The following is a 12,338-nucleotide window of genomic DNA, read 5'->3' on the forward strand; positions in this document are numbered from 1 at the left end:
TAATAAGTGTTAAACAGCCAATGACAAACAAACATATTGACAATGATAAGTTTGCTAATTTTTTTTCTAAATATGATATGAAGACATTTTAGTTATTTACATTTGCAAAATACAGAACAGACACCACCTTTTCTTTTCTTTTTTTATCATTTTAGTTATTCTATATTTTACAGGCTTTTTATTTTTTTATTTTTTATAATGTGAGTGAGTCAGTGAACCATGGAAACAGGATCGCTAGTGATCTGATGGGGAGGTGGGAGGGAACTCAGTGAAGTTAGAGAGTGAACTGAGATAGGGCCCTGGACAAGCTGCGAGCCGATGAAAACAACGTGGACGTTCACGATTTGTTGGCTGCATACGGAACCACGGTTGGTGCTCCTCCCTTCATTGCCTTAATTTTTGGGGTCCCAAGCACTTGAATGGCCGTGCCTTCTCTTTCTTTTTTTTTTTAAATAAAAAGCCAATTTCTTTACAATAATTAAAATGCGCACAGGAACATATGCCTGTCAAATGTCCGTCTTCTTCTTTTTTTTTTCCTTCACCAGCACGTCGATTTTCTATCTAGTTTCGTTATGGAGAATTTGTTGCGTTATTAAGGGTCCATGACAAGCAATATTAATGAACCGTCAGGGATGCTAAATACAGTTTTCTCCAAAGTGCCCGACTTCGATTGCTTCGCTTCCTCCAAACAAAGATGCAACATTCAAGTTAATTATTTATTAAAAAAAAAAGAGCTATTTTCATTTTAAAAAGATCACTGTTTTTAATTATTAAATTTATATTTTATTTGAAACATTATTTGCCTGGGAACCAGCAGACAATCGAAACATAATTGTTATGATGGGGTGATGGGCAAACGCAAGTGGAGGATATATGGCATAGAATTGTAAGTGTTTGTTTGAAATAATTTATAAATAATTTTTTCAATCATGAGCAAAGAAATACAATAAATATATAAAAAACATTTTATCCTAATTTAAGAGAAATGTACTCATATGATAACTTTAAACCTAAATTCAAATGAGACTTAAGAAGGTGCTTGAATAGAAACCAAATCATAGTTTTAAAAGTAATATTAGTGTATACAAAGTAAATATGTAAAGGAGTTTGTCTCGTTTTATAAAAAAATACTTTTATATGTTCTCAAACACCCCCTAATTAAATGCAATAGCAACCCAGTAAGAGTGTGTTTGCAATAGCGGTGACATAAGTAATTTTTTTTTAATCTGACTTTTACAGAAGTCAAATTGAATAAAAGTCATATAGAATAATGTGATTTATGTTAGATTGGATTTTGAAAAAAAGTCAGTTTGAGAAGTTAAAACTTGTTTGGATGATAAATGTAAGTAAGTTTAGATATAAAATGACTTAAAAGGACATTAATTTTATTAAATAGTACATATCTAATATTAGATATATATAATGTGACTATTTTTAAAGAAGTAAGGAAAATAAAATTATTAAAAGTAAGGAAATTTAATTTATTGTTAAAAATAAATTATATATATAATGTGACCATTTCAAATGAGGAGTTTGTGTGTCTTTTTTTTTTTTAGGTGAGGTGTGAGAAAATTCATGTAGGGTCAGGTAGGTAAAAATTTTTAACAGCCAAATAAATGTTCTAACAGTATTTTCCAATGTCCTCAGCACACAAAAAAAAAAAAGTTTCAAAAAGCTTCTTCCAAAAATCCATTTCAGCATCAGAAGTCAAGATTGATCAAACGTGGACCCAAACACGTTTGAAATGCTCCTTCTTAGCTTATCAAGCGGGGATGCACGTTTGGGGGCCCCAAACACGTGATCCTAAACACAGTCTAAGCGATTGGGGATGGCCTTGGTCGCACAAACAAAAAATGGGAAGATAAAGTTGGCCCGTGGCCATGGCTGTACTATAATTACTTTAATATTATATTAAATTTTACTTTCTTTCACGTCTATTAAACATAAACATATATACAGTACTTTTAAGACCATGAAATATATTGTAAAAAGGAATAAAAACACCTTATAAAGAACACGTCGTATAGAAATGGGAGTAGTATGTATGACCAAACTACCGAAAAACTGATCCTTGTTTTCGTAACACAGAAGCCTGTGGCGTCTTTTTGTTTCCGACTCAGAGCTGCTCCGTGAAGTTTTCTCTTTCTTTGAGAGACAATACGTGGGGCCAAGATAGATGAGTGGATTGAAAAAAAAATTCAAAAAAAAAAAGAGGCAAAAATTGCATGCTCCCTTTCTACTACTTGAGTGATTGAGTCCACTGATTTTTTTTTTGGGGAATAAAAATAAATAGATAAGACAGAGGAAGTGGCATAATTATAAATTACTGGAGCTATTCTCTCCATGGTACGCTACACAGGACAACAGAGGAGGGGTCATGAGGAGCAGGAAGACGATGAATGCACTGATTAATCAGCTGTTCTTTCGGTTTAGGGAAGGGACGGTGGGTCATCTTTTTCTGGTTTTTGTCGCCCCTTCTTCCCATGTCATCCCATGCGTCACGTTTCAGTGGTGGTCACTTGTCCCGTTCCATTCATCCTCATCCCCCCATTACTCAATCATCATCATCTCTCTGTTCTTCCTCGTGCTCCTTTCAGTTTTTGCTCCAACATTATTCATCTCTGTACTAATCAGTCAACCCCTCCGCTTACCTGTGGCCATGTGAATTTGTCCCTGAATTCTAAAGGTCCACATGTGAAGGAGCCATGTACAGTATTGAGCTTGATTGGGATAATGTTTAAAAATACTTATGAGCACGTTTTATGTAAGATAAGCTTTATCTATTTATGTTTATCAAGGAAGTAGTTAAAATTAGTTTAAAATATGTAAAGCATGTAATTTCCCCCCGAATATATCTTTATTAATGAAAATAATAAGTAAAAGATGTAATAAATGAATTAACAAGAAAAGAAAATATATGTGGGTGAAATTGAAAAAAAAAAGTACTAAATATTTAGACAGAAATAAATTTTGTCTTATAAAAAAAACTAAATCTCTCTAACAAAGTTTAGTTTATATTTTGAATGAGAGGGAGTAACTAATTAAACAAACCGTACCCTTTTGACTTCTTTTTGGAAAGAACCGACCAATAAAAAAGTCCTGCATTACTTGCTTTTCCTTTACTCATAAGCACAATGTAAATATGGAGTCATTCGCAAGAATGTGCCTTTTCTTTATGCCGCACTAGTCTGATTAACAACAAAAGGTCCGTTCTTGAATTGTCTTTTATAACTTTTTATTTCCATTAACGTGGACGAGCCCCGAAAAAATAATTACTCAGAACAACAGCCCAGTGGGCTTCATTAGGGTTGATGATGGGCCTCAAAGGGCCCATCACAGTCATTTCTCCTCCCCTTCTTCATCCTCAAAATGGAAGAAACTTCTCTGGCATTTTTCCAGAGAAACCAGAGAGAAGATGGCCTATTCAGAGTGAGAATGATGGATCGACGAAAAGTAGCCCAGTGAGCTTAACTATAGTTGATGATGGGCCTCGAATGGCCTATCACACTCGTTTCTTTTCTTGTTCTTCTTCCCTTGCCTAGGCTTCTTGCCTTTACTATTCAGTGCGCACCTTCGAATCTCCAAAGCTCCAACCGGAAGAATCTTTTCTGCAAATCTTAACAGAGAAACCAGAGAGATGGCCAATTCGCTCGTAGGAAAATCCATAAAAGCAATAAAAAATCCGAATCTTCTCACTGCGCTCTCAGCTTACCCCATTCGCAAATTAAGTTCCGCTGCCACCGTTGAACAGCCTCAGTCGGAGGGTCCCTCATCGTCCTTCGCCTTTTCCTCTGACGGGAGCAATGAGAAGAACGAGGATAGCATATACGTCAAGGGACCAAATTGTAATCGCAGGCAAGATGCGTCGTCTTCTTCAGTGACCATGCCCATGTCGTTCATGACTGGGTCGATTGTGGGAAAGCGGTTCTACAAGCAGGTAACAACGAGGGAGGCAGATGATGGGAATGGTTGCACGGTGATGCTGGACTATAGAACTCTCAAGACGCCTTCCAAGAAGCCTCTGAAACTCCCTACTCTCGCTCTTGCTAAGGCCATAGCTGCTGAATGGGAATATCAGGTATGCTTGTTATGTCTTGGTCAATTCCTTTCTAGGTTCAGGTCTGTGCAACCTCCTTTCACTGTCTCTTCCTGGTGTAATTTTTCCTTTTTCAAAAGAAAGTGATCTCATATGAAACTTTGAAGCTATTGCAGGAAGTAATGCTGCATATTATACAGTAGCTACTGCCGATAACTAGTCCTAGGAACAGATTGTGAGCATGTTATACAGAGTCACAGTAATTGCCAAGCTGAAAGTGAGTCTAGGTTAGACACAATTCCAAATTGTTGCAGCACCCTGTAATTGATGCTTCAAAATTCGTCTTTACTGAATAGATCTCGAAGCTTTATGTTTCTTTGTTAGAAAACAAAATTGGATCCTGACAAGGGAGCCTGAAATTTGTACTAGTTGATTATTTCATGTTGGTGTCCAGTTCCAGTTGCCTAAGTTAATCATAAAAGTGAGCGCGCTTCCTCGTGTTATAACTATTTAGTAAATATTTGCAATATAATTTCTTATAGAAGCTACAATTACGCTAGGGTTTATCTCTAATTGTTGCAAATTATCGGCATTAGAGGATCTTGTTGTTTGAGATAGGAGAATTATTTATTCAGGAGTTCAGCCCTTTCAGCTAGATCAGTCTCTAGACCTAGCGATTTTGGTTTCATAGTACATCCCTCACCCCGTCCATATGAATGTTTCCCCTTAAAACTTTATTCAAGTTTTTTATATTTGATATTTTGTTTGACTCGTTATGGCTGGTGAGGAGTATTATTTAATTTGCACTCAGATTAATTTTGATTAATCGCAGGAAAAAGATGGCATAAGGCCTTTCACAATGCCTCTTATGAAGCTTGCTTGTACGGCCCTGGAACGAGTTCCTGTCACTCGGACCAAAATCATTGAGAATTTGATGAAGAAATTCAACCAAGATCTAGTCTTTTGTCGTGCTCCTGGTGATAACGATCTTACAAGCAATGTCCGTGGTATGCTATTAGTTGATATTTCTCTTCTTTCAGACCTCAAATAGCAAAGTATCATACGATTGGTTGCCCAAAAAAAAAAAAAAAAAAAAGAGCAAAGTGTACGATTGCCTGATGTGAGTTTATGCTCTGAGTGAATAAAGAGAATCATCACCGCAAAACGGAAAATTATAAGATTAGAACAAAAGAAGAATAATGTTATGTTTGATTGCTTGGCTGTTTAGCATATAAGTTTAGGTTGGAGAATTAATTTTTCAACATAAAATTTAAATTTTATTGCAAGTTTTTTCACTATTTGCAAACTGCTGTAGAGGAGTAATAGATTTGTTATATTAGTTAGTCTAATGAACTCTTGGTTAGACGGTTGAATGATGCCTATGTGTACAAATACGCTTGAGTCTAATCCAGTAAAGATATGACGTGGTTGATTTGATTCATGCACATGCTCCAGCCTACATGTACAAACACCTGAATAGTGTAGCTCATTGACCAAACTCTTTCCCATGGATGAGGAGCTTACCCAGTTTACATTATAGGCATGGGAGGGGGACTCGATTCCCACATTGGAATTATGGATTATAGTGTGGGGTTTATAGGGACCTTAGGCTCTCTAACTTGGCAGCAAGTGTTGGATGTGGTTTTCTCGAAGGTTCCTATAAATTGGCATCAAAGCCTTGCACTTTGCCCTAGTTGCAATATTGCAGCTCAGGTAGTGACTCTAGTGTTGGCCCCGGGTAGAAAGCTAATGCAAAGCCAGCCTACTTGGGCACTGAGGTTATGCAGTGTGGTGGAATCTTGGGAACCAATGATAAAATATGGGACTTGCGTTCAGCAATTATGAGATTCTAATGTAGTATTCATAGGGACCTTGGTCTCTCTAACTTCGCGAGGTAACTTTTGGGTTTCCTCTCAAGATCCTTGCTGCATTTGAAGCGATTATTAAACACTATTTCTTTTAATTTTCTCATAGATCAAAGGCATTTGGTTTAAGAAGCATTACAGTTATAATTAGCATGGAACTGAACACGCACACGCTCCCACCAATTCTGACTTAGATCTTTGAAATTTGTAGATCGCCAAGTGGAGAAAATTGATCCCCTGCTCCATTGGGTGGAGTTGGAATTTGGCTTCAAACCTACTGTCTACTCCAGCTTTTTTGGTGGAAAGCAGGATGATGGTCTCTGCAAGGCCGTAGAGAACCTTCTAAAGGGAACGGATGATTGTGAATTGGCTTCAATTGATGCCATCGCCGCAGCAGCTCACTCTTTAATTATTGCTATTGCTTTAATTCGTGGTAGACTGCAGATTGAGGAAGCAATCGAGCTTATTAGACTAGAAGAAGATTTGCAGGTTCCTACTTGATTAACCTTCCCCCTCTTTACATAATCACCTGTTTGGTTTTTCTCCCTGAAACTTGTGCTTGAAAATCGAAGCGCCGAGCTTTGTGCCATTCTTGATCTTTTGAGAAATCAAGTAACAGTCTTTATTGTTCCCCCCTCCCCTTCCAGATAGACAAGTGGGGCCTGGTTGAAGGTGGGCACGATGTGGATATTGCTGATCTCAAGGTGCAGATTTCTTCAGCCGCTGTTTTTCTTGGTTTGTCGAGGAGAATATAATTTCTGCACATCGTCTCTCAATCCAAGTTATCATACGAAGAACTAGCTATCAGGCTAGTTCATGGAACAGGTTGTCGATGTGATATCCAGAGCCTACTCAAGGTCGCGAGCAATTTTGTATTGTTGATGAGTTAATACCTGATAATTAGGAATTTTCTGGGTGATAGAATAAGACGTCAACTTCATTGCGTGAGATGTTGCCTAGACTTCATGGCAGTCAATGTTTGGTTTGTGGGTTGGAAGAAGGTGATGAAATACGCCATTGACACGTTTCAATACAGATGTCAATGTTTAGTGAGTAGACAAACAATCACGATGTTCACAGAAATAAAAGAAACAAAAAAGGAATCACAAACACGAATTTAGGTACGTAGTGCATGATAGAGCGTTATATTTTTGCCAATGACATAGCTTTGAGCAGATGAATAATTGAAAAACTCGTATGCAAGAAATACATTTACTCACATTTTTGTTGCTAGTGGTGTTTCTATAACATCGGTACAGCATTATTTAGTAATGGAATTTTTTTCACTACAAAAAATGACTTTAATTATCCACGACTATGATTTGTAATAGTTCATGAAAATGATAACCAGCAGAGTTTCATGAAAACGAAAATTGTGGGGACGATGAGACTCAGAATCATGAGGGGTGTGTTTCAAGGATCATCTCGACAGCATTGGACGCAAAGGGGCGGATGGTATGTGATGTCGCAGTTGCAACAAGCCATGTCGCAGTCATTATTACATCCTGCACAAACATTATTAGTCAGCGCTGAAGGACGTGATCTAAAAGCCTTGCGTTTTCTCCCTTCCCCCCACTTCGTTACCTGTTATGGTCACAAATTGGGGTGGTTCCATGTCCAGAGGAATCCTGACATTTGGAAATCGAGTTCTTCCTACAACACTGGTCCCTTGTTCACATAGGATCACGAAAGCCAGGAGCAATGCTATTTCCAACATCTTCATTGGCCTCATCGTTGATTACCTGGTGATTGGAATTAGAATAGCTCAAGGTTATGTCGGCTTTTCCCGGTTGTGGCTTGCAAGATTGTGGACAAGTATCATCGTGACAGCCTTACCCCTCACGGCTTCCGTTATGTATTGAAGCATCTCCTCTTTGTAAATCATTACATCGATTTCACATTCCGATAATTTTACGCAAGCCGTGAATAGATGTAATGATCATTTCATAACTGTGTCCATACACACTTTCTGATTTTAGTTACTTTATTTGCTTAATTACGTTGAAGGTCCCTCATGAAAATTCTATGAAGTGATTCCCCATAGTCCATACCCACCACCGAGGCTTCTCTAATGAAGACACAAAATAGCTCTTCTAGCTCGGCCGAGATTCCACAAAAGTTCTACTAGGGGGGAAAACACAATAATTGAAAGACAACTATAAAACGGTAACAACTCACGTATGAGTCTTCCCCCACTTGGTACTAAGCTTGCCGCAGCACGATCTTGATTGCGCTTCTTCTGTCATCAAAACATCACGAGATTGGGAACAGAACAAGAAGATGCGTAAGTTTTATATCCATGTGTCAGTTTCAAGCAATAAAAAGGTCAATCCTCTACCCTTAGAACAAAGATATGATCGCTCCATGTAATGCATTGGCTGCAAAATCAGCACTCTTGAATTGTTTTTACATCCAGGTGCTCCAATACTGACACCCGTACCTTTATAAACAGTCGGTCAAATAAATTTAACCGTCACGAGACAAAGACAATTTGAGATACAAGCACAGCTTTATAACCTCACGGGCGGAATATTAAGCTTCTAAGCAGAACGACTGCTGCCAGTTCATGAGATAGGATTCTCTATCAGCACTTAGTTTCGAAGACAAGGGTAACATGCTCAAAACTCCAAATTCACAGAAAACAGACTCGTAAATACTTGAGCAGGCTTTATTAACAATCTAAATTATCATCCCCCACGTTGAATGGAAATCAATTATCAATTGCACACATCATCACGCTTCTAACATTAGAAATAGAATCTCAAGTCCTGGCCAATCCCATCTCAAGGTTTTTGATATGTTGGATTTGCTTTCCAGGGCTCAAGCCCTTTGGACAGGCACGAGTGCAGTTCATTATGGTGTGGCAGCGATAGAGCTTGAATTCATCGTTAATGGCCTCTAATCGCTCTTTAGTGTACTCATCACGACTGTCGCTGATCCACCTGCAATAAATTCGACAAGAAGAATTAAAAATACCATTTTTACCGGGAAGAAAACAGAAATGTCGCTGGATATAAAAAAATGTACAAGACCAAGGTCCAAAAAAATTCACATAGCTTTTATCCCAAATGTGCAGGGAATCAATTAGAAGGGGCGTAGGAACAAGAACAGAAATTGTACTCTATCTGAAGTCCAGACGAACAGAAATTTAAAGAGTTTGCCAAAAAAAAGAACATGCATCACAATTGACAGCTTAGAAAGCTTATTTGCGAAACCACAAGCAATTCACATAATTCCCATATGACATAAGTAAAATTAATAAATTCCCGAGCCAGTTTATATACATAATTTACACACGAGTTAAAGAATCACAGGTCAAACTAAATTTCATATTGAACAAATCAAATACAAAAAAGCAGTTACTGAAACAGTCAATTGCACAGAGCGTTGATAAAGGATGAAGATACTTAAACAGGTATTACCTGTTAGCGTGGAGCAGAGCTGCGGGGCCCAGATACGACTCGGGATTCCACCAGTAGCTAGGGCAGGATGTGCTACAGCACGCACACAATATGCACTCGTACATCCCGTCAAGCTTAGCCCTATCCTTCTTGCTCTGAGGTACCTCCTTACCAGGAACGGGGGGTGGGTTCTTCCTCTTCAACCAGGGTTCAATACTCTTGTACTGATTGTAGAAATTGGTCATATCCACGACGAGATCCTTGATGACGAACATATGAGGCAAAGGAGTGATCGTGGTTGCAGAGCTCGTAGGGATCTTGGTCAAGCAAGCTAAGCCATTGCAGCCATCAATGTTCATGGCGCAGGAGCCGCAGATTCCCTCCCGGCATGACCTGCGGAAAGTGACGGTGGGATCGATCTCGTTCTTGATTTTGATCAAAGCGTCAAGGACCATGGGCCCACACTCGCGGAGATTGATCTGGTACTCCTGAAGCTGAGGCTTGGAAGGATTGTCGGGGTTCCATCGGTAGATTTGGAAGGTCTTGAAGGAGGCGGAGTCGCGAGCGGTGGGCTCCACCTGCTGGGCTTGAGCCTCGGAGGCGTGCGCTCGAGCGCTCAGCAACTTGGACGCCGGCGACGATGAAACCCTAGACAGTACTGACCTTCTGAACAAACTCGTCGCCATTGTTCTCTGCAAGAGAGAATACGAAGAGAAGAGACGCTGCTAGTGGGGGGCACGGAAGGCGATCAAAATCAAAATGGTTAAGGTCTTAAGGATGAAGAGGAACGAACTACGATAAGAATTAAGGAAATAAATAGGGGTATTTTGGGCAATGAGAGAACAAATTAAAGGCTATTTGTTACTTTACGTGGGAAAATGCTTGAACGCCCGGTGGTCGACGTGCCCCCATACTGCCCGCTGCATTCGTCAGTTCGTTTAATTTAAGTGGTTAGCGCCATAGCCGTATGAAATTGTGAGTAAGACGGTGTTTGGATGGAAATCAAACTATAATTTTAAAAGTATTTTTACGGTTTACGAAATAAATATATGAGGAGTTTATCTCATTTTACAGAAAAGTGCTTTTGAGAAGTACTTTTGAGGGTTACCAAATACCCTCTAAATTACTCCAATTTTTTCAAATCAAAATACGTTAGTTCAATATTTTTACAAGGAGTTTTTCTAAAAATGATTAAAAATGCATAATAGCTAAAGAATTAATTTTCTTCAATATAAGTAAATTATAGAGAAATTAGATATTAATAATATAAACATCATAAAAAAAATATCATGAAAAGTCATCCCCCAACCCTCACCGAACGTATTGTCGTAATGACTCTCGATGTATGGGCAGCAAATGGCTTTCGGTTTTGGATGACATACTTATTTGGGCTGCTGGATGAGACAACTTTTATTGGGCCGAAATTATTTTGAGTTCAGATTTGGGCCATTCGGGTCATGTAAGTGCTGGGGCGGAAAAAGCTTTTTAAAATTTTCCTGCATCTGTGGATTGTCAATACCACAGAACTTCGGATCCATCCCGCCAGTTCCGTCGTCCGCTAGAGAAAATATTCGGAATAATTAATTAGTAAAATCAATAAATCTCGTCAATTTTCTTGGCCAGTCCCGGAACACGTCACCAGTCCTCTCCAAAACCTTTCGTAAAACTCCTTTAGCTAAGTCATCTAGTTCATGAGTAATTATGAAACCGCGATGCTTCTTTACCAAAGATAAAATTTCATAAAAGAAGCAAAGGCCAACAAAGGTGTGGCGGTACTAGTAAACCATAATAAAATGCATAAATAGAATCCAATACCAATTACCAAGTCTTACTCTTCTAAGACCTATAAAACCAACGAAAATAACAAAACTCAAGCACTCTAGCCTAAGACACGACCTGAGAGAATTCAAATAACGTAAGAAGCCACAAAGGCGGAAACAAAGAAGACGATCTTGGGGACGAGCGGCGAAGCTGGATGACGAAAAGCAGAAGAAGAGTTATGATGGTGATGATCAGGAAGTGAGTCCTCCTGGGTGAGCACCCTCACGATCATCTTCTGTCCTTTCTGGCAATGCCCAGCCGCGCCACTGATGAAGTAGAAAGAGCCCGCATGGTCGAACCTGAACATTGTGTTTCCGTTGTTGGAGAACATGTTTGGGTGACTGGAATTGCAGTTCTTGTAGCCTTCTTCCTCCACCTCCATCACCGAGTCTTTCTTGTACTTAAACCCTACACCACACCAATGACACAAACTAAACACCATTAATCTATGTTCAATAATGATGAGAAGAAGATGAGCATGAACACTTACGTATGGAATCACCAACTTGGAACCTATTGTGTGAAGCCCATTCATGGTACATGTTGGTCTGATTGGCAGGTGGGACTACCCATCCTGCTGATCCTCCTACCTGGAACTCAAAACCAGACGCACAGCACAGCACTGTGGTGAAGAGGAGCACAGAAAGGAAGGTGGAAGAGGCCATTGCAAGGAGGAATGAACAAGATTGAGAATAAGGCCACGGAGATGTGAATTCGAGAGGGATATGCTGATAAATACGCAAGTTTTGATTCGATTCGATTCATGTATATATAGAGATGGAGGGTGGTGAAGTAGGCTTAGAAATAGGAAGTTGGGAAGAGAAATGGAGTAGTGGGCGGTTACAGACTGACGGTGAAGCTGGGAAGTGCTAGGTAGTTATTTTTGACTGGGTCTGATTAATTAATGAACTTGGAAAGAATTACAGATTTAATCAAGCCAAACACAACAGAGGTGTGCCCTGTAATTCCGGGTTATGGGCTTACGATGGCTTACTCTTGTTCTCATTCATTCAGAAAAGTACCTGGACAAATATTACCCTAGTAATTACATTGTCAAGCCCTTAATCATTATCTTTAATAATAAGGATATGTGTTTTCTCCACTAAACAATGCTAGAAGGTGGCAAAAGGGGGGGGGGGAAAGACTAATCAATTCTAAAAATCTGCTGCTTTAGAGGCGTTACTTGTTTGGTTGCTCTCTGGATGGAATGAAATG

General features: G+C 39.1%; 3 protein-coding genes across 3 annotated transcripts; 1 reads left to right on the forward strand and 2 right to left on the reverse strand.

Annotated features, from left to right (window-relative positions):
- Nucleotides 1-3,422: 3,422 nt before the first annotated feature.
- Nucleotides 3,423-7,134, forward strand: LOC114735063 (ATP synthase mitochondrial F1 complex assembly factor 2). The gene is made up of 4 exons (XM_028922716.1): nt 3,423-4,078; nt 4,869-5,043; nt 6,113-6,390; nt 6,549-7,134. The coding sequence occupies exons 1-4, from the start codon at nt 3,638-3,640 to the stop codon at nt 6,654-6,656; spliced, it is 1,002 nt and encodes a 333-aa protein (XP_028778549.1). The 5' UTR covers nt 3,423-3,637; the 3' UTR covers nt 6,657-7,134.
- Nucleotides 7,135-8,209: 1,075 nt separating this feature from the next.
- LOC114735061 (succinate dehydrogenase [ubiquinone] iron-sulfur subunit 2, mitochondrial-like) lies at nt 8,210-10,004 on the reverse strand. The gene is made up of 2 exons (XM_028922714.1): nt 9,324-10,004; nt 8,210-8,843 (listed from the first exon to the last, which is right to left on the reverse strand). The coding sequence occupies exons 1-2, from the start codon at nt 9,986-9,988 to the stop codon at nt 8,663-8,665; spliced, it is 846 nt and encodes a 281-aa protein (XP_028778547.1). The 5' UTR covers nt 9,989-10,004; the 3' UTR covers nt 8,210-8,662.
- A 1,204-nt stretch (nt 10,005-11,208) lies between these two features.
- LOC114735066 (mavicyanin-like) lies at nt 11,209-12,113 on the reverse strand. Its single transcript, XM_028922720.1, has 2 exons — nt 11,614-12,113; nt 11,209-11,531 (listed from the first exon to the last, which is right to left on the reverse strand). Exons 1-2 carry the CDS (start codon nt 11,786-11,788, stop codon nt 11,209-11,211), a joined length of 498 nt encoding a protein of 165 aa, XP_028778553.1. The 5' UTR covers nt 11,789-12,113.
- Nucleotides 12,114-12,338: the final 225 nt, after the last annotated feature.

Source organism: Neltuma alba, unplaced genomic scaffold (genome assembly GCF_004799145.2).
Source record: "Neltuma alba isolate B1F8T4 unplaced genomic scaffold, ASM479914v2 tig00013176_pilon, whole genome shotgun sequence".
NCBI lineage: Eukaryota > Viridiplantae > Streptophyta > Magnoliopsida > Fabales > Fabaceae > Neltuma > Neltuma alba.

Excerpts from the sequence above, each read along its gene's own strand:
- LOC114735063 (XM_028922716.1), top strand. The coding sequence starts at position 3,638 with ATGGCCAATTCGCTCGTAGGAAAATCCATAAAAGCAATAAAAAATCCG. Across the intron at positions 5,044-6,112 it reads TCTTACAAGCAATGTCCGTG|ATCGCCAAGTGGAGAAAATT; the intron begins GTATGCTATTAG and ends TGAAATTTGTAG. Across the intron at positions 6,391-6,548 it reads GACTAGAAGAAGATTTGCAG|ATAGACAAGTGGGGCCTGGT; the intron begins GTTCCTACTTGA and ends CTCCCCTTCCAG.
- LOC114735061 (XM_028922714.1), bottom strand. The coding sequence starts at position 9,988 with ATGGCGACGAGTTTGTTCAGAAGGTCAGTACTGTCTAGGGTTTCATCG. Across the intron at positions 8,844-9,323 it reads GCTCTGCTCCACGCTAACAG|GTGGATCAGCGACAGTCGTG; the intron begins GTAATACCTGTT and ends AATTTATTGCAG.
- LOC114735066 (XM_028922720.1), bottom strand. The coding sequence starts at position 11,788 with ATGGCCTCTTCCACCTTCCTTTCTGTGCTCCTCTTCACCACAGTGCTG. Across the intron at positions 11,532-11,613 it reads CCAAGTTGGTGATTCCATAC|GGTTTAAGTACAAGAAAGAC; the intron begins GTAAGTGTTCAT and ends GGTGTGGTGTAG.